General features: G+C 42.7%; 1 protein-coding gene across 1 annotated transcript in view; it reads right to left on the reverse strand.

Annotated features, from left to right (window-relative positions):
* Positions 1–18887, reverse strand: part of PSMB7 (proteasome 20S subunit beta 7) — a 58816-nt gene extending 39929 nt beyond the window's left edge. The window contains exons 1-5 of the mRNA XM_019421182.2: positions 18770–18887; positions 18233–18326; positions 17409–17506; positions 15847–15987; positions 9573–9688 (exon numbers count right to left, since the gene is read on the reverse strand). Coding sequence (XP_019276727.1) covers positions 9573–9688; positions 15847–15987; positions 17409–17506; positions 18233–18326; positions 18770–18831 — 511 coding nt within the window. The 5' untranslated portion in view covers positions 18832–18887. The remainder of the gene's footprint in view (positions 1–9572; positions 9689–15846; positions 15988–17408; positions 17507–18232; positions 18327–18769) is intronic.
* Between the last annotated feature and the right edge of the window lie 2401 nt (positions 18888–21288).

Here is a 21288-nt window from a genome sequence, read left to right on the forward strand (position 1 = left end):
GCTTCATATACCACCTTCACAGTAACCAGGAATCAAGATGCATGATCCCACTTTCATGAATCTTTGGTTTCCAGTGGTTTCGTTTCCTGGTATTCCACAGCAGCACAAATGTTAAAATATAAAATCCATGCACTGTACATTTTAAATCCTCGGAAATGCACCGTACTTAATCGAAGCAAGGAAAACTGCCAGAGAAATCTTAGTGTACAGAACTGCACACAGGGAATGTATTAGCACTAAAATAATCAAAATATCGTGCACTGAACACCTTCCCTGGGCTACGAAGAATGTTTTATGTATGGTTTCCCATGGGAGAGCTCCTCTAACCCCCATTCTACAGATGAAATCAATGCTCATGGTCAAAAGCTAGTAAATGTTGGACTTAGATCTGAACCCAACTGGACTCCCACACTACCTCGAAAAACAATGTCAAGAGCACCAGATGCACAGAAAAATACATGGTTTCTTACAGTGTGTTCACACACAACGTGACACTGCAGCATCCCAATAACCCTGGGACCTTCCCAAGTCAAAAAAAAAAAAACAAAAAAAGAAAAAAAAAAACAACGCAGTTTCTTTTTTGAAATGAGGGACTTGGGGTTCAGAAAGGTTAGGTGGGCAGCCCTGGACAAGGAGGACTAGGACTGAGCCAGGGGCTCCGCCTTTCTCTAGGATTCTAGGTTATGCCTCAGGCGGTTTACAGAAATGCCGCTCTGAGAAGTCCCTAGCTGTCTGACAAAGCCCCCAACAGAATGGGGTGCCGTCCACTGCAGAGCCCCTGACCTGCGGAAAGCAGGGTCTGAGCATCAGTCTAGGACTGACAGAGACTCATGTTTGTGGAACCCCTACACAGTCACTCAGCCCACACTATTAGGAAAAGACTCCCCAGCAATGCTGGAGCCATGAAGTCCACACGGCCTCCGAAACGACTTTTACGTAGGCCTATGAACCACATGCAGTGATACGGAGTCCACACCTGATTTAAGAGTTGAAAATGAACACAGAAGCAACAATTGCTGGGGCACCTGGGTGGCTCAGTCGGTTAAGTATCCCACTACGACTCGGGCCATGATCTCACAGTTTGTGAGTTCGGGCCCCACATCAGGCTCCATGCTGACAGTGTGGAGCTCGCTTGGGATTCTCTCTCTCATTCTCTCTATCTCTCTGCCCCTCCCTCACTTGCACTTTCTCTCACTCTCAAAATAAATAAAGTTTAAAAAATTAAAGTAGGGGCACCTGGGTGGCTCAGTCGGTTGAGCGTCCGACTTTGGCTCAGGTCATGATCTCGCAGTTTTTGAGTTCGAGCCCTGCGTCGGGCTCTGTGCTGACAGCTCAGAGCCTGCAGCCTGCTTCAGATTCTGTGTCTCCACCTCTCTCTACCCCTCCCATGCTCATGCTCTCTCAATAATAAATAAACGTTAAGAAGAAAAAAAAATTCTTTTTAATAAAAAAAGTAAAAAAAGAAGAAACATTTGTCATCTTGCAGTGCACTAATTTGATCCAGAGCAGGAAAATTTTCAAAATCAAGTCATGCGGAGATATCAAAATGTCTGCACAAAGGTTGCACTTTAGTGTAAAAATACGGAGAAAATGGCAGGTCTGAATTCCCTACTGATGTTCCAACTTTATTCTAAGACTCGTTTTTTTTGCCCACAAGGTGAGACATCCAGTACGTTTACTACCCTGTCCCAAATCTTTTTAATTGCTAGGGGGCTCTGTAAACTGGGGCTTGAGAGGTACATTCCAGTAATTAGGAAATCCTACAACCAGTTTACCTAGAGATCAAATTTTACCTGGATGGCCTTGGCAGTGACCCCGAGTCTTCCCTAATGGTGCATACCAATGTTTATTCCTTAAGTTAGTATTCCTAAATTGTCCAAGGGCCTCATTTCCAGGAATGTCATGCTTGAAATTGTATTCATATTAATTCTTATGTGAATAAGTGGGCAAAAATAAAAATTTTATATACCTTGCCAATGCCGCTACAAGGAACACTGCCAAACTAATAGCAAAAGATGGTCCCCAAGCTTCTCCTGACACTACTTCAGTTTGCCTAATAAAGAAAAGCTGGCAAGTTAAAAGAAAAAGCTAATTAATCTGAGAATTAAAAGAGCCCCCATTTTGTCTATAAAATATACAACCCAAACCCTTTTCCCTTTCTTAATAAAGAAAAATCAAAGAATCCTGCCTGGCTTTCAACAATCACACTAATCAATCACCTGCAGTCTCTTGCAAATTATTCTCTTAAAAAAAATAATAATTAAACAAAACCTAAGGGGCCCTCTCCTCTTCTTTGAGAAGGCACCAAATCACATTTGGTCTGGACCACATGCCACACACCATTCACAGCAATAATACGGCCAAGGGAGAAAAGTCACAGAGGCTGGGGTCCCCATCCCAGTTCACGCACACCCTGGCCGTCTGCCGTGAGCACACCTCTCTGAGCCTCGATTTCTGCACCTGTGAGACAGGGACGATAGTAGCCGCTTCACAATGTTGCAAAGATTCAATCAGTAAAGCATCTCACGACAGCTGCCGGCAACGCAACGGGTAAGCTGCTGACTGAACGTTGCTGTCATTGCGGTCAACATCACGTCCACAAGAGGTTTTAGGACAGAAGCTGTCCAAGGGCCACACCACAAGGAATTGGATACATTCTTCTCCCAAGTAAATCCTGAGGAAAGCAAGACCTCAGAGGGGAGCTCCTGGACTCCGTGCTCACTAAGCTGTGCCAACATGTTAAAGATGCACAAGACAAGACAGGTGTCTTCTATTCCATGTAAATTAAGAGTAGCCTTCAGGCACATGGCTAGTGGCCAATGCAAGCCCATGGGTAGACAAAATTTAGACACCCTTGTCTTACGGGTAATTTGTAGCTTCCAGCTCTTACTGTCAAATCATTCAGGGAAAAAAAAAAAAAAAGAAGATTAATTACAAAGTTTTGTTATTTCTCATAATAAAAAACTCGTAACTTAACTAAAACATGGGAATTTCCATGAAATATTCATTTTCTCACTTAAGCTACACTTAGGAAAAGCCTCAGTTCCACAGTGGATGCTAATGCTGCCTGGGACATCTCGTTCAGGAAGGCCTTCTATTGTGTCTGTAGTTTGACGTTTGGTTTATAGCTCACCCCCAATAACAACACGTTTGAACCGTATGGGTCCACTTAGATGTGCATTTTTTTCTGATACAGGGCAGCACTTTAAATGCATTTTCTCTTCTTTAGGATTTTCTTAATAACATTTTCTCCAGCTTACTCTATCAAAAGAACACAGTACATAATACATACAAAATATGTATTACTGGACTGTTTACGTTATCAGCAAGGCTACCCAGTCACCAATAGGCTACTATGTACTTAAGTGTTGAGGGAGTCAAAAGTTACACACAAATTTTTCAGGGGCACCTCAGTGGCTCAATCAGTTAAGCTGAGGTCACAATCCCACAGTTCATGAGTTCAAGTCCTGTGTCGGGCTCCACACTGATGGCGTGGAGCCTGCTTGGGATTCTCTCACTCCCTCTCTCTCTCACGCAATCAACAAACATTAAAAACAAAAGTTGCATGCAAATTTTTCAACTGTGCCCGGCGGGGAGGGGGTTTGGGGGTGGGGGGCGGAGTGTGTCAGGACCCTCAATCCATGTCCTGCCCCTGCTGTCCAAGAGTCAACTGTAACATGAATTAAAACACGATCCACCAAATTTTGGCCATTGCAGGGTTTTTCCCTCAACATCCAGCTCCCTACCCTCTCAAAAAAAAAAAAAAAAAAAAAAAAAAAAAAGAACTAAGGAAAGGAGAAGGGAGGGAGGGAAGACGACGACAGCAACGACTGGAAGCCAGAAGAACTGGCTGGTTAGGAAGAAAGGCAGTGCCGCACCTGCCATCACCATAGGGAGAGACTCGAGCCAGCCCTGCTCCAAAGGGAACAATGGCTAAAAGCAACTTAAAAAATGACAAACACCAAGCCAGGGCAGTACAAAAACTGTTTTATTTTATATTCTCTGCTAAAGCATTCCTCTTCACAACGGACTTGGATTGGAAAAAATAAAAATCAAAAAAATAAAAAGCATGTTGTCTTGGATGGTAAAACTGTATAATTTTTAAATTTTTCCTTTGATACTACTAAGTGGTTTCAGCAAATACCGTTTTTAATATGTAGGATAGAAAATCCGCACACAGGCAGTCGAAAATAGGCAAAACAAATAAATGCCCTTTGGGAATCTGTAGAGGTATTTTCAGTATTCAGAAGCAAGGCTTAATAGCTTAATGAAGTAACATCTGTAAGAGGTAAAATCAAAGCAGCTGTGTTGTACCAGGGCTGCCTGAGCCGGAAGAGTCCAGATCCCAGCTTTGCCGCAATAACAAGCAAGTTACCACTTAATCTGAGTTCAGGCCTCTCGTCAATAAAACAGCAATTGCGGCATCCCTCGCATAGAATTTCAACTGAAAATAATGTGACCGCACTAGAGCGCTAGGAGACTCTGGCACAAAGACGCTTTAAATGTGAAATGATAGTTTTAAAGGAAAAAAAAAAAAAAAAAACCTTACCCCAATGCTTTGTGCCATTCTCTCACAGCGTACCTCAGGCCCCCCATATGCACCACAATCTAAATCATAAATCAACTCCATTCCAAGGGTACTGGAAACTGTTCATCAAAAATAACGAGTAGCTAAGGTTTCTAACGCTAAGTTTCAGATACTCTTTGACACAAGCCAGTTAGCGAATCAGAAAATTATTTCGCCATCAAATATTCACTGAGTCACACAGGACTCTGGGGCACTGGAGGCAAGACAGATTCTACGCTCTGAGAGATTTCAAACATTCGCCAAACATTCGCATGCGCGGAAGGGACAAGAGCTGGGCCGAGCAGACAAGGCGGGAATCCTGGAATGCCCCGAGAGGGACCTGCTAACCCAGCCTGGGGCAGTCACGAGGGACTGGCTTCTGGGCTAGACCCCGGATGAGCAGCAGAACACTGGGGGCAGAAAAGGCCTTTCGTAAGGAAGGCAGCACTACAACAGCGGGGTGTAGGAGCCAGCCCAGGGGAGGGCGAGAGGTACAAGGTGCCTCTGTTACAACAAAGGCCTAGGGGACAGGTAGAGGAGGAACAGGAAACGAGACAGGAAAAGGGGCCTACAGCCCAACTGGAAGGGAGGTGACCCCAGGTGAAGGAGCTAACTGCGCCACTGCAGTCAAGAACCAGGAAGGAACCGGCATTGAGAAGTCAGGAGAGGATGGAAGCCAGACGCCTGCGAGCTGGTCTAATGGTCAGCTGGTTACCGAGGGCTCGCTGTAAAGACAGTGGCCACCGCTACTGTCACCAAACCCCGCCACACCCTCAATATTTCTGGCCAGACACAATCTCCATCTCTGCCTCAGACTCCCTCATGCCAATCCTCCTTCCGACAGCCGTAAGACTGCTCTTTCTAACAAGCAAACCTTATCCCATCCTTCTCTGGCGTGAAAACTTTAGATGGGAACCTTCAGGACAAAAGCCAAACAACTTGGCCTCTATCACTGAGACCCTCTCGGGCCTAGCTTTCTAGTCATACCTCTACTCCACCTTCCAGAAGGTCTTAGCTTCAGCTCTGCCCCCTGCATTGAGCACTCCCCCCACCCAGAGCACTTGCCTCACCCGTCCAGCAAACTCTCGCCCTTTAGTTCCTTGACCGTACAGGTCCCTAGTGCACACAGGGCCTGAAGTCTCTCCTTGGGGACAAGGAGCAGGGCAGCGAATTCCTGGCGAATTTCTACTTACCATTCAGGTCTCTGCTTACGTGCTACGTCTTCCCATCTTTCACCCATCAGACTGGCACAAATACCCAGTGTCGGTAAGGTTGTTAAGAGAACGGCAATCTCATTCTCTTGGTGGGAATATAAACTAGTACAATCTTTTCGGAGGGCAATTTGGCAACAGCTCTCAAAAAGCAGAATGAGCTATATGGCCCTTTGTCACTTTGCTGGGCTGATCAGTGGCAGTGTGTATAGTATGACTCCCTTCCTATTCTGGGGAACCCCACCCCCTTAGGAGCCAGTGACCAAACTTCCACCAATTAGAAGCATCCCTGCCCCCCCTCCTCCCCCCCCCAGCCAATAAGGAACTCTCCGGCAGTGGTGAAAGGGATGTCAGGAAGAATCGGTTCCAGAAGAGTCAGGGAGGCTGAGCCAGGCCCCAGCAGCACCTGTGGCCCCAGCACGGTCTGGAGCACTCTGTGCTCGCCTGCGGCAGCCTATGCCACAGCAGGATTTCTGGCACTGCTCGCGGCCCCACATCCAGCTCCTGCCCTCCCAGCTATTCCATGAGCCACCTACTATCCTTTCCAACATATTTCTCTTTTCCTTAAATGATCCAGTAATTCTGTCGCTTGCCACAGAGGACCAGGAACAATACATACACAAACCCTCATCCTGAAATTCCACTGCTAGGAATTGATCTGAAGTACACAAATATGCATCAATAGAATGGGTTAAGTCCTGATACAGCCATACAATGCATTTCTATGCAGTTGTCATTGTGATACAGATCTACATGATAAAGAACTTCTTTTGTGCTGATCAAGAACCTCTCCAAAACAAGTTAACAGTAAGGGAACAGTGTGTTTGGTATGACTTCATTTGTGTATCTTTAATAGTGACAGACTGATACAGATACATGAAGCGGTTTCATAAAACCTTATCTGGAAAAAAACACCAAAAAAACCTTAAAGGTGGTTACTTTGGAGGAGGGATACGAAACACACTTATTTTTCATGTAATATTCCCACTTGAATGTTGTGTCATGTTCGTAAATTACTATCATTAGAAAACGTTTTAATGTCACTTGCTCAGTAAGGACCTCCCCAACAGCCATTTTCCACATATTCCTGCCTGTTACTTCTCGTATTACTGTTCTTTTCCTCCAGGGCACTTAGCACAGGGCATTCTTTCAGATGAATGTGTACTTACTTTTTAAATTCCTGTCTCCCACATGAGGCTCTAAGCTCTGACGGCAGGTGCCGTGCTGACCACTGTATTCCCGCACCTAGCACAGTGCCCAGCACACCGTGAGGGCTAAGTTCATTCATCTGATAGATGAATGAAGGTAACTTATGCTTCTCTTAAGATTCTGTTCACGTGAAGCAAAGCTCTTCCTGAGATCCTCCCATTTCCATGTGATCCCTTCTCCCTTGGGCCTCCACTGGCCTTTCTACCTACTGCCCTGGTCAGTTCATACATCTGGTTCCCTCACTACACTGCGACTATATCGAGGGCAAAGATCCACACGTTCATCTCTATCTGTGGAGCCAGCCACAGTGCCTAGACAGAGGAGGCAAGAAATGGTTGGCACATAAATGAACAGAGGAACAAACTGCAGCTCAAAGCAGTCATTTACTCGTGTATTAATCAGATGTTACAAATGTCTGCTCCTTAATCCGGTCTTTCACGGTAGCAAAAGCAGACTCTGTAGAGCAAAGATCTCTCAACAGACGTAGGCCACGTTGAGTTCAGGCTGAGGAGCATCACCCTGGAGACACGCTAGACTTGGAAGAGCAAGTTCACTGTCGACCGGGAGGGAGAGTACATGTGGCCCAACTGCCTGACTGCTCACTTTCAACAACTTTTCCTGAATTCGGGATTGGGCTCAGAAGACAAATTACTACAGTTCAAAAGCAAAAGAAACCAATTTGCCCAGCTTAAAACTGAACCTGCTTTGTAACAACGTTAAATTTCCCGAATGTGATGGTTTTATCAAGGTAATGTAAGAGAACAAGGTAAAGGATTCAGAGATGGATAATGGTGTCCGCTACTTACTCTCAAATGATTCCACACAAAAAGTTAACAGTAATAAGGTCTGAGAAAGCAAGAGCAAGTGTCCTAAAATGTTAACTGACACATATGAGTAAAGAGTACATAGGAGTAAAAAGTACATTACTGTTACTTTTCTGCAAGTGTGAAATTCTTTTACAGTTAAAAAAAAAAAAGAAGAAAAGCAACTACTTAAGGGAAAGAGCTAATTCATCTTTACCACCATTTAAGGGCATCAATCAAACAGGGAGAAATAAAAACAGTACTTTGATGGAGATAACAAATATATTTGAATAAAGCAATTCCGAACAATTCTAAAATTACTGTAAGTATCTTCATTTTAAAATAATTACAAAGACTCTCCCATATGGTATCTGGGGGTAAATCATTCTCCCCAGCAAACAGGGAACATCTGTTGTCTAAAAACCTTCTAAGAGGCTAGAGAGCACAATGGAATAGCAAGGTCTCAAACTGGCAATTTCCAAACTATTCAAGGCAGTTCTCCTAGCTCTTCAGAGCCAAGATACCAAGACAAAAAACATAAGAGGTAAACAACAGCTGGAAAAATACCAGCTACACATGACCTGTTCAAATTTCTGCACCTACACAATTTGACTCAGAAATTTAACAGAAAAGTCGTAATTTGAAAATCCCAATTTTATCACTCCTTTGTGTGTAAGTGTTTGCATGCACGTGTGTGTGATCATTAAAAACAAAAATTACTCTTGGGGTGCCTGGGTGGCTCAGTCGGTTAAGCGTCTGACTTCAGCTCAGGTCATGATCTCACAGTTTGTAGGTTCAAGCCCCGTGTCGGGCTCTGTGCTGACAGCTCAGAGCCTGGAGCCTGCTTCGGATTCTTGTCTCCCTCTCTCTCTGCTCCTCCCCCACTAGTGCTCTGTGTCTCTCAAAAATGAATAAACGTTAAAAAAAAAAAAAATACTCTTGACTAGCCTTTAGAGCTAAATACAAATGTAGAAAGCTAGTCTGAAAAGAGTAACCACTATTATAGACCAGGCATTTGACCAGATGCTTTATATACATTACTTCTAATCCTTACAACCTGGTGTATATGGTAGATATTATTGATACCATTTCACAGGTGAGGAAATCAAGGTTCGGAGAGGAATTAAATGCCTCTGATCTCTCAGAAATTAAGAGGGGCCCCAGTCACCCTCGGTTAAAAAAAAAAGTCAACGCATGTACTAGACGTGTTCCCACCACGAGGCTTCCACTCTAACTTCTCTCCGCTGAAACCTGACCCTGAGGCCTACTTTGTTCTATTTAATACTATATTCTGACTTCCACTCCCACACTCCAAAGCCCCCTTACCCTGCATTAATTTTTTTAACCTTTTGTTTTGAGATGATGGTAAATTCACATGTGGATATAAGAAATAATACACTGGGTTTCTATACAGCCTCGACCCAGTTTCCCCCAAAGGTAGTATCTTGTGTAAGTGTAGTACAGAATCACCTGCGTAACTTTTTCTCCTAGTATTTATCACTTTCTAAAATATTAATATATTTGTAACAGTTGTTGTTACTGTCTGTCTACCCCCACTAAAATACAAACTCCTTGCAAGCAAGAATCTTTAACTTGTGTTCACTGCTATATCCCAAGCACCTAGAACAGGGCCTAACCCATAGGAGGAACTCAATAAATGTTGCAGAATGAATCAAAGCACTATATTGCCCTGGCTCCTCTAATAGGAAATAGCCCAGCTCTTTAAGAGACCACTTTGGCAAATAAGAGGATTCTGAAACATCAGGGAAATGTTACACTCACCCATCGTGACATAAGGCAACTTATCAGTTGATCCATGAGGATAGATGCTGTAGAGGTGAGGTCCAGTAACATCTACTCCCCCCAAAACTAGGGCTGCACCAATGTAACCTTGATACCTGGTGATCAGAGTATGTATAAGAAAAAAAAAAAAAATGAGTCTACAATGCATCACTGTAACTTACCCAAAAGCTGTATGAGAAGAAGTCAGACAACAAAAGGCTTTCTTACACTGCTACTGTTTCATTAAGTGGTTACTGTTTGATGGGAACAAAATGTGGACTGAAGGAACATGAGTTGGAACACCACTATCAGCCCATACAGACTCAATTGTGTGAGGCCCTCCAACGTGCCTATTTCCTTAGTCACAGAACTCCCTTTAAAAGAGGATCATTCTCACTTTAGAGAAGAGAAAATGAACCCAAAGACCTTAAGTGCCAGCCCAATCTCTCAGAGCCAAGCTTGGCTTACTCCAAAATTTATCGGCCCCCTTCCCATCACACCTCTCAGTGATTAGCACATAAGCTACTTTCAAAGTAAACTCTGAGGAGCGGCTAAACTCAAGCTGTTCAAATTCTCAACCTCACCTCACCACAGCCTCACAGGAAGATGGCTCATGTCAAAACACCTTCTCTTTTGAATAAACCCACAAAATTATAATCATAGATATAAGCTCATATTGGGTAAGAGAAAAATATTCCATCATACATGGAAGTGAACGGCAGAATAACTCCACAATACCCTATAAAACCCACTGCTGCTGCCCACAGGACGAAGCTACGCCTCTTCAGGAACATGGCGGGGGGATACCTTTCCCACCCCACCCTACCTCCGTGTAATTGTGCACTTATCTCCTCCTCTGTGTCCTTTATCTGGTTGGTTTTCTACCTCTACAGATTGCTTTCCCTGTATTTGTTCCATTTTTTACCATGAGAATTGCTATGCTAGATACACGTGCTAGATTTAAAGCCCTCCACTATGTGCCTTTAGCTCTTTGGGAAGAAAAATGAAATGAGCACATGCTGAATTTGCCTAATGATACAATTGTTAAAACTGATACAAATAAACACAAGAACCAATCAAAGCCCTAACTATAGACTGTCTGAGACATAACTACTCATCACGAAGTGCTCTAGGTAACCAGAATAGTCAACTCCAGTATTTCCCCCATGCCTGACTACCAAACTTCTTTCAGAAAGAATCTTCCAGGAGCGCCTGGTACAGCGTGTGACTCCTCATCTTGATCTTGATCACTAGGTATAGAAATTAAAGGAATAAAATCTTAAAAAAAAAAAAAAAAAAGAATCTTCCAGTTAGAAGTGAAAAATTAAAGAGCAGGAAAGGATTTTAAAACAGTCTTAAAACAGAGGCCCAGGCAGAGGAAAAGAAACAAGTCCTAAGCCACATGAGGTAATAGCAGGGTCAAGACTAGCTCTCTGGGCTCTGGGATAAGGAGGGGGAATTAACAGACCCACCACCCCCAGCAAGGTCCAGTGCCTGACCCACTACCCCAACTGCCTACCAGACACAGTGTTTACATAAAGTCAACAATAATCAGTTAGTTCCCCTCCAAGCTAAATATAACCTGTCTGATGTCTTTAAAAGAATCTAAAATACTTTGGCAAGTTATTGTAATCCTCAAAAACTGACCCAGAAACGCTACTTCCAGGAATCAAATTCTAAGGATATACTAAGACAGATACACAGAAATAAATGCACAAGGATGTTTACTGCAACAGTTTATGATGCCAAAAAAGCGGAAACAGAACTAGCTAAACAAATTGATATATATACAGCTATGCAACAGAACACTACACGATCCAGATCTGTGTGACGTTTTCTCATACACTATTTTTGTTAATTTCAAGTTTTTATTTAAATTCTAGTTAACATATACAGTAAAACTGGTTTCAGGGTGTGCAATTTAGTGATTCATCGCTTACATAGAACACCGAGTGCCCATCACAAGTGCCCTCCTTAATACCCATCACCCATCTAGCCCATCCCCCACCTATCTCCTTTCACCAACCTTCAGTTTGTTCTCTATAGTTAAAAGTCTCTTGGGGCGCCTGGGTGGCTCAGTTGGTTAAGCGACCGACTTCGGCTCAGGTTATGATCTTGCAGTCTGTGAGTTCGAGCCCCGCATCGGGCTCTATGCTGACAGATCAGAGCCTGTAACCTGATTTGGATTCTGTGCCTCCATCTCTCTGTCCCTCCCCACTCCCCAAAACAAACAAACAAACAAACAAAAAAAAAAGTCTCCTAAGATTTGCTTCCAACTCTCTTCTTTTATCTCCCTTCCCTTATGTTCACCTGTTTTGTTTCTTAAATTCCACGAGTGAAATTATATGGTATCCGCCTTTCTCTAACCGACTTATTTCACTTAGCATAATACATTCTAGCTCCATCCACGTGGTTGCAAGATTTCAATGGCAAGGTTTCATTCTTTTTGATGGCTGAGTAATATTCCATTGAACACATATACCACATCTTCTTTATCCATTCATCAGTCAATGGACATTTGGGCTCTTTCCATAGTTTGGCTATTTCTCCTACACTACTGATGGTAGTGCAACTTAGTACAACCTTTCCAAAGGGTGGTTTTGGCAGTATGTATCAAAATGTTCAACATGCATACCTTTGACTCAATAATCCACTTCTAGGAATTTACTTTAGAATACAGCCTGAGAAATCAATCACACAAGTAAGTACCTAAAGGTTCTATGTTTCAAAGGTTCATGGACTACCTTAAAACGAGCAATATTGTTAAAATTCAAAAACTGGTTAAATTATGGCACATCTAGAGAATGGAATACTGCGATACCACCAAAAGTTAATACTGATGGGTCATAGACCCCTTTAAAAACGGATTCATATTGTGGAACCCTGACCCCATAACAATGTACACACAGGTTCTACTGTTTTGGGAGGGTTACAGGTCTCCAGAACACCTCTGTGGGCTCAAGGTAAAAACCCTTCTACCACTGGGAACAGCAATCATGATATACTATTATGAGAACAGGTCAGTTACAAAACCACACACAGGATTCCATTTTGGTAATAAATGAGCACATAAGCAACAGTATAAAACGTCTGGAAGAGATAGTTCTCAAAGGTTTACAATATCTGTGTCTAAGTAACGAAACATCACGTAACATTTACTTCCTTCTTTTCACATTTCCACTGTAGGAATTTTTTATAATCATCGCATGTTACTTTTACAAAAATTGTTTCAAAGGTGATATTCATTTTGAAATGCTCCAAATGGAAACTATGCAACACGAACTGGCAGATGGGAAGATTAGGTTGTATTCTAGGATAGAATATACAACTATGATCCCATTTTTATGGAACAAAATATGTATTAGTAAGTGGAAAAAAAGCTTGAAAGGCATACAGCAACCTGCTAGCACCAATTGCTTATGGGTAGTAGGAACTCAGATAATTTTTGTATTTTTAGTTTATCTCTTATCTTCTGTCTTAAGTTTTACTGTGAACACACACTAGTAATAAGGAAGGAAGCAAAGAAGGAACAAATGAATGGGTGAACAAACAACTTAAAAGAGTGGGAGTACACATACCCAACCAAAACGTGATTCTCCCTGAATTGTAAAATCTTTACCTTTTCCTTTGGGCTTTTCAGTATTTTCCAACTTTTTTACAATGTATATTTATTCTTTCCTAAGAAAAAAAAGCACCACTAATATAATAAATAAAAGAGTCTCTATATATTCAAAGAGTTTCTAGAATACAGAACCAAAGACTTCTATTAGATTCAACTAGGAGGCTCATGCTCAGAAGGAACAGTAATACATCCAGCCATCATACAAGTAAAATAAAAAAAACTGCTTAAATGAGGGAAAAGATGTCCACTTCTATTTATCAAACCCCCTTTCTTCACCAACTCACCTACACAGAAATGGGTCACTCTGGGAAAAATAGAACAGTAATAGCACCTTGACTACATCTTGTTCTCTTTCTCAGCCTCTGAATTTTATGGGGATCTAACTGTGCATCAGGCCCTGTACTAGGCATTATTGTAAGCCTTGCTTCTTTATTCATTTCCTCCTCAAGTCAGAGTCAGAAACTATTATCCTCATTTTACTGAGGAAGAAAATGAGGTTAAGAAAGGTCAGATGAACAGCCCAAGGTCACACAACTCTAAGTGCTTTAGATGAGACCTGAACCAAAACCTCTAAAGTCAAATCCTCTGTTTTTCCCCCTTATATCACTTTATTTTTTGTAACTCATTTTATGTAACTCAACAAAAATGTAAGAAGATATAATGAACCACAAGCATCCTGGTTAAATTTTTAAATGATCCTCTCAAAACTTTGGTAAAATTTAATTTGTGCAAAGTAACTAAAATTTTGCAAATTTTGCAAAGTAACTAAAAACATTAAAACGTTGAAAAAAGTGAATTTAGAATTCCTAAAACACTCTAAAGAGATTAACAGAAACATCTGCTAGGTTTAGCGAGATGACTGGAAAGAATCTTGAACATTTGCTATTAACTGCAATTTTACAAGTTTAAAAATTGTTTTAAATGTAATGCACCACACAAACCACCAGAGGGAGCTTTAAATTTAAAATCAAAATCACAAAGGTCTTCAGAACTCTTGATAACAGATGTGCTTTAACAAGTTCTCACCACTGTACTGGGAAAATTTATTTGATAAGCGGTAATTCTCCAGGATTACAACGATGCCCATGGACATAAACAAAAGAAAATCACTGACATAAGGGCTCAGTACAGCCAGAGCACGGATTAGGTAGATACAACTAGACTTCCTACCCATAAACTTCTAAGTCCTGGTCTTCCCACCTGTAAAATGGGAACTATGCCACAGCCCTTGCTACACAGCTACGCTGTGCCTCACAGCCATGTGCTGAGAGCCCAGGGCCATGCTAGACTCACAAAGACCCACAAGTTCACAGGAAGGCAAGGGCCAGGCAAGCAGGAAGTGAAACCAGGCAAGGACCGACAGACCACAGCACTTCTCCCACTTCTAAAGGCAACATCTGCCACTCAGTTCCAGAAGATTACTGCTGCCTATCATCCCACCCTCTTTCTGAATTTTTTCAAAAGAAGCCAGAAAAAATAAATAAAAACATTTTTTAAAAAAGCCAGAAATCCAGATTTTTAATTCCAATCTCCCCAATTTAGATTTATTGACCACTATAATTTTAAAGACACTGTGACCCAAATATAATTTCTCTACAAGCAGAACATGGCCTGTGTGCTGGCAGCTTACAATCTTTGCTTTCTATTCCTGCTTCCCTTTAATCTTGCAGGCCTCGATACAGCTGCTGCTGCTCGGAGCAGAGATAAAGAAAATGTTTTTTGTAAGCTGCTTAATGAATGAGGAGGACCAGAATAATAAAGGCCTCTGATCAACTTCAAAAAGAAAAAAAGAGAGAGAGAGAGAAAGAGAAAGAGGAATCTATTAAAGGTAATGCAGGTCTCCAAAAGAGAAGCTGGTATTCTAACCCATGACTAAATGCTCAGGCTGTTTCCAAGCTCTGCTCTAATACACGGCCTCTCTTCTCTTTACGAGGAGCAAATGAGAAGCAAATGAGAAAAGAGACTTAGGATTTGAAAACCAGGAGACCTACACAAATGTAAAGTGATGATGTGATTAAGGAAAAAAAGGAGACAAAACTGAGAGGAGCTGTGGGTGGGAGTCAGCATGGCATGAAGGTCAGATCAGACAAGTGACTATACTTCTGTAAGCCTCAGTTTCACTTAAATATTGATGTTAACAGTCCCTATTTCAGAGTTCCAAGGATAAAAGGAGATCGTGCATAAAGCACAAAGCACAGGACCCAGCACAAAGAGACAGGCAAATGTGGGTTAATATTAATGTTATTATACCCACTCACAGCCAACTACAAATACAATTTTTTATTTCACTGCTACTTTGTCCCTACAAGAGAGAGAAAAAAACCAACTGTCTGTGTCTGTGTTCACAAGATGAACTCAAAGGTAACTTTCTTTCTATAAACAAAAGAGGACTGTTTGTAATCCAGTAATACCCTATGCCTCAGGAAATGACTTGGTTGGTCACATGTGTTACCTTCATGGGGGAAAAAAACAGACCCCATGAATTCAAATACATAATCAAAAAGCCTTCTGAAATTAAAATGGTTAACATCTGATTTCTAGAATAAAATGTGTATACCTGAATGCTTTTTCTGTAGTTTCTAGGTTCCCAGATGCCAAAAACCTAAGACATAAGAAAAAGATGCTATAGAAATCCCTATCCTGGAATCTTACCTGAAAAGCATCTGCTTCAGCATCCGATTGGCCGTCACAACCCTGGGAAGGCGGCCAGTGGAGAGAGAGTGGAGCTCCAAATTGGAAGAAATGAGCTGGGTTGTCATGTCTGTGTCTGCAGCTGTCCCAGCACCACAACAACTAAAAAATACAATTAGAAACTTAGATGAAATTCAATTGCCAAAGGGCTCAATTAGAAGTGGAGCTTCTTGGATAACTTCCATCAAGTTTAGGTACACAGAGAGATGTTTTTGCGCATATTCTGCGCTGTTAACTACTCTAATCTTACATAACTGAGAACACTCATCTTGTTATATGCAAATATATTTTCTGTGCCTCAACAGAACATTTCAAATCATTAGCTTCTGTGCTCTTACCAGACTGAGCATTTTACTACTCCTAAAAACATATCTGAGTTGTACCAAAGAGCAAGACATATTAAAAACCTTAAAATTTAACATTCACCAAGCATTTACTACCAGGTACCAGCCATTACAAAGTGCTGAGAATAAAGAAAATATGAAACAGTCCTGGTACTTGATTGCAAAGTTGAGTGCAGGAAACAAAAGTAGGCAAAATTTCTAATACCTTATATAATACGATATAGTAGCATTAGTACAAAATGCTATGGGAAACTGGAGGAGAGAGTGATTAATTCTGATCTTTGAGAAGAGGTTTCATATGAGCTGGATTTGAAAGGATCAAATAAGAAACACTGTAAAAACAAGAGGAAAGGGCAATTCTAAGCAGAGGGACTGGCAAAAGCAAAGGTGAAAGAGCTTAGAGATGAAGCGAACAGGGACGGTCTGGCTGTAACTGGAACACAAGATGATGGCAGCTAAATACGCTGAAAAGGTAAATTTTTGTGACATTGTGCAAGATCTTAAATATCATGCTACAGAGTTTCAATTTTATTCTGAAAGCAGTGTGGAAATGTGAAAAGTCTCTTGAAATGTTTTTAAAGAAGAAAAAGACATAATCAGATCTGTGTTTTACAAAATTCAATATGGCAAAAGAACAGATAATAAAGAGACCAAAGGCAAAGAGGCCATTTAAATGACAAATGCAGGGGCCCCTGGGTGGCTCAGCCAGCTAAGCAGCTGACTTCGGCTCAGGTCATGATCTCATGGTTTGTGAGTTCAAGTCCTACAACAAGCTCTGCACTGATCCTGTACAGCCTGCTTGGGATTCTCTCTCTCTGCCCCTCCCCTGAGCTCTCTCTCAAGGTAAAAAATGACTTGGGGGTTTTAATCTGCTACAAACAAACAAACAAACAAACAAATGACAAATGCAATAGTCCAGCTGAGAAACAAGCATATGAACTAAGGCTTTAGCAGACGGAACAGCTGAAACAGAACTGGGACCAAGCGAATTAAAGACTAAAGCAAAGAGAGAACGTGAGGATAACCAGCTCAGGTGACAGGCAGATGAAAATACCATTTAAGGGAGATAAAAAGAAAATACAAGTTAAACAACAGGTTTTAGTAAGGAACGCAGTAAATTCAATGTTGGCTCTGGCAAGTTTGAAAATATAAGAGCTATTCAAACTAACTGATACTTACTAAATGTTAGGAGATATGAAGTGTATTTTTGAACAGTTCTTGTCAGCAACAACCATCCCTTCAGTTGCCCTTGTATCTGCTCCAAGAACTATGCCATCCTATTTTTAAAAACATATATTTTAAAACAAGTTCACATATACAAACCCGCAGCTCTCTACTCTAGGGAAAACAATGTTAGCCGTCCCCTGCTCCCCCCAAACCCTTGAGGGGCTGGTGAGATGGAGCCCCAAGTCGGGCTCTGCGCTGACAGCATGGAGCCTGCTTGGGATTCTCTCCTTCTCTCTCTGCCCCTCCCTTGCTCACGCATGTGTGCAAACTCGCTCTCTCTCTCTCTCAAAATAAATAAAGTTCAAAAAATAAAATAAAATAAAATATGCCACCCTTTATCTTTAACCACGATAACCATTCTCTCTTTCGACCCTTTCAACAATTTAAGGCAGGAGTTACTCTGTTCGTTTGATGGGCAGGAAAGCGTGGCTGTGAGAAGTGACTTGCCCAAAGCTGGAAGCAGCATAAAAGTTAAATGGCTACATACACCTGTCTGACCAGAAATCTTGTATTCTCCCATTATATCACCCTGCTTCCCAAAGCAGTACGTTAAGACAGAAAAGTATTGGTCTCCTGTCAAAAATTCTGCAAAGTGAAGAAAGAATATAAACTGTTACTAAACGCACAAAACCTCCCGACAAATCCCAAAGGCCCTTTTCCTGACGTTCTCTGAAATATGCACCCTTCTTGACAGAGCCCAGAGAAGCGAATGGAGGCCAAGTGGCCTGCATCCCGTAATCAGCTGTCACTGCTGCTGGTGGCCTATCCCTGCTCACCTTATAGACCACCCCCGCGATGGTCGTGCCAGTCTTCCGGGCCGTTGGAAGCTTGTACCCTTTCTTCGCAAAATCAGCTTCCAAGACGGCATTTCTGAAAGCAAAGCAGAGAATAAAGCGTCGAAGGGCAGGACCACCTTGCGCCGCACTGGCACGAAGAAGGTCTAATAGGGAACTCAGGAAGAGAAAAGCTACTATTCGCTTTCCATCCCTCTGTTCACCGAATCCCCTCAAGATCAGGACTAGTGTCGCGTTATTCGGCATGCAAAGCGTCAGAGAGGGGCCGCATCTCGCCCAAGGAGGCAGAGATGGGGACTGGCCGGGCGCGCTGGGCAAGCGGAAAGGCAAACTCGGCTTTGAGAGAAACCCACTCTCAGGCCCTCATTCCCCTGAGTCACACGGGCCGCGGGGCGCAGGCCGCAGGCCCCGCCGTTCACCCTTCATTTGGACTTCCCAGATCAGACCGCGCGGCCCAGCTCCGACCCCGGCACCGCACTCCCGCTCCCGCCCTGAACCTGGCCCGGAGCACGGCCACACCTGCGACAGTTATCAAAAGAGAAACCTCCGACCGGGGACTCATAGACCGACACAGCCGCCATCTTCCCGAGAAAGTATTTCCGGAACACGGGCGGGAACTAGCAAAAAAGAGCAGGGCACTTCCGGCGCCTGCGGCGACCTGGCCTGAAGGGGCGGGGCAAACTCCGCGCCGGGGCGATTGATCTTAGAGTTCTGGACTCCTAGAGGACCCCGGACGTGTTTGGAGTATTTCGCCCCAAGTGGCGCGGAGGAGTAACTAACGCTGGGGGCCGGGAAAGGACTTGTCCAAGTTGGTGGCACGGGAGACCAGACTCCTGCTGACCACACCAGAGCCGTGTCTACTGTTGATCAGACTCCATGGGGGCTTAGGACACAGACACACGCGAGTTCCAGGCACAGTGCCACGTCCTCCTTACACTGAGCGAGTCCTCTCAGTTCTGAATCTCTTTCCTCTGCTGCCAAATGGAAATAACTGCTATCTCAAGAGACTGCTGTGAAAATAAACAAGAAGCACATGAGAAGATGCTCAACATCATCGGTCATTAGGGAAATGCAAGCCAAAACCACAATGGACACCCGCTAGGATGGCTATAATTAAAAAGACAGAAAATAACAAAAGTTGGCGAGGATTATGGGGAACCCCGAACCCTCATACACATCTGCTGGGAAGCAGTTCAGCAGTTGCCCAAAATGTTAAACATAGACTGAGCAATTTGTCTCTGAAGTATACACCCAAGAGAATCAAAAGCATATGTTCACAAAAACGTGTACACAAACATTCATAGCAGCATTATTCATAATAGCCAAATAATAGAAACCACCCAAATGTCCATCATTTGGAAACAAAATGTGGTACATCCATACAACAGAATATTACTTGGCCATTAAAAGGAATGAAGCATTGATAAATACCACAACAGGAATGAACTTTGAAAATACTACACTAAGTGACAGAAGCTAAGCACAAAAACAAAAACAAAAAAATCACATGTAGTATGGTTCCATTTCTGTGAAATCCATACTAGACAAATCACTAGTTTCCAGTGAGAAACTAGACTAGTGGTTGCTAGGAAATGGGGGGAGAAAATGGGGAGTGACTGTTTGAGAGGCACAAAGTCTCTTTTTGGAGTGATGACAATGTTCTGGAATTAGGCTGTGGTAATGATTACATGACATTGTGAATATACTAAAAACCACCGAACTGCACGGTGCATTTTATGTTAGATTAATTTTATTTTGATTTGTAAAAGGCTGCTGTAAGAATTGAAAATTGTACATGGAAAGCTTGTATCCCTGGCATATAGCAGCTTTTCAATAAATAGTACTTAATATTAATACATTCATTTCATAGCAAGTAAGCGACAGCCTCAGTAACTGTGGAATGAAGTGACATAGTCTGTCACAACTGTGTGTTCAATAAATATTTGTCAAAGATTGAATTCTCTTTCATTACTTTTCTGGGCCTTTTGTGTGGAATTAGGAAAATGAAGGCTCACCTACCTACCTCCACAGGAATCTACTGATGAAAAAGTCTGAGTATATCCTCTGGTGATTGTCAAAAATGAGAAGATCTGAGCTCCGCTCTAGAGAAGTCCATTTCCTGATGACAGAGACTCGTCACCATAAGACCAAGACAGGACAGTTTGACATGCCCTGGACGCCGTGGGAGTCAGGAAATAATCCTAGAACCGCCTCTACAATATTCATCAAACTCTCTCACTCCTGCCCTGGGCCCAGCCTCAAGGGAATGAACACAAGATGAACCAGATGTACCTCCTCTCCGCATGTTAGGGGCTGGATTTTGTCACCCCAGGATTCTTTTTTTATATATTTTTTATTTTTTTAATGTTTCTTTATTTTTGAGGGAGAGACAGAGCATGAGCAAGGGCAGAGAGGGAGACACAGAATCCGAAGCAGGTTCCAGGCTCTGAGCTGTCAGCACAGAGCCCAATGTGGGGCTCGAACCCATGAACTGTGAGATCATGACCTGAGCCAAAGTCAGACACCCAACTGACTGAGCCACCCAGGCGCCCCTGTCACCCCTAGATTCTTATGTTGAAGTCCCAACCCCCAATACCTCAGAATGTGACCTAATTTGGATGCAGGGCCTTTACAGAAGCAATTAAGTTACAGAGGTCATTAGGGGGGCGCCTGGGTGGCTCAGTCAGTCAAGCATCCAACTTCAGCTCAGGGCATGATCTTATGAACCCCGCATTGGTTTCTTTTCTTTTTTTTTATTTAATTTTTTTAATGTTTATTTATTTTTGAGAGAGAGCCAGATGGAACATGAGCAGCAGAGGAGCAGAGAGAGAGAGAGAGAGAGAGAGAGAGAGAAGATCCGAAGCCTGGTCTGAGCTGTCAGCACAGAGGCCGGCATGGGGCTCGAACTCACGAACTGTGAGATCATGTCCGAGCCGGAGTTGGACGCTCAACCAACTGAGCCACCCAGGCCCACCCCCCCCCCACACACAGGGTTTTGAGCCCCACATTGGTTCTCTGCTATCAGCGCAGACCCTGCT

The sequence above is a fragment of the Panthera pardus genome, unplaced genomic scaffold, assembly GCF_024362965.1.
Source record: "Panthera pardus isolate Hobbes unplaced genomic scaffold, ASM2436296v1 HiC_scaffold_20, whole genome shotgun sequence".
Lineage (NCBI taxonomy): Eukaryota > Metazoa > Chordata > Mammalia > Carnivora > Felidae > Panthera > Panthera pardus.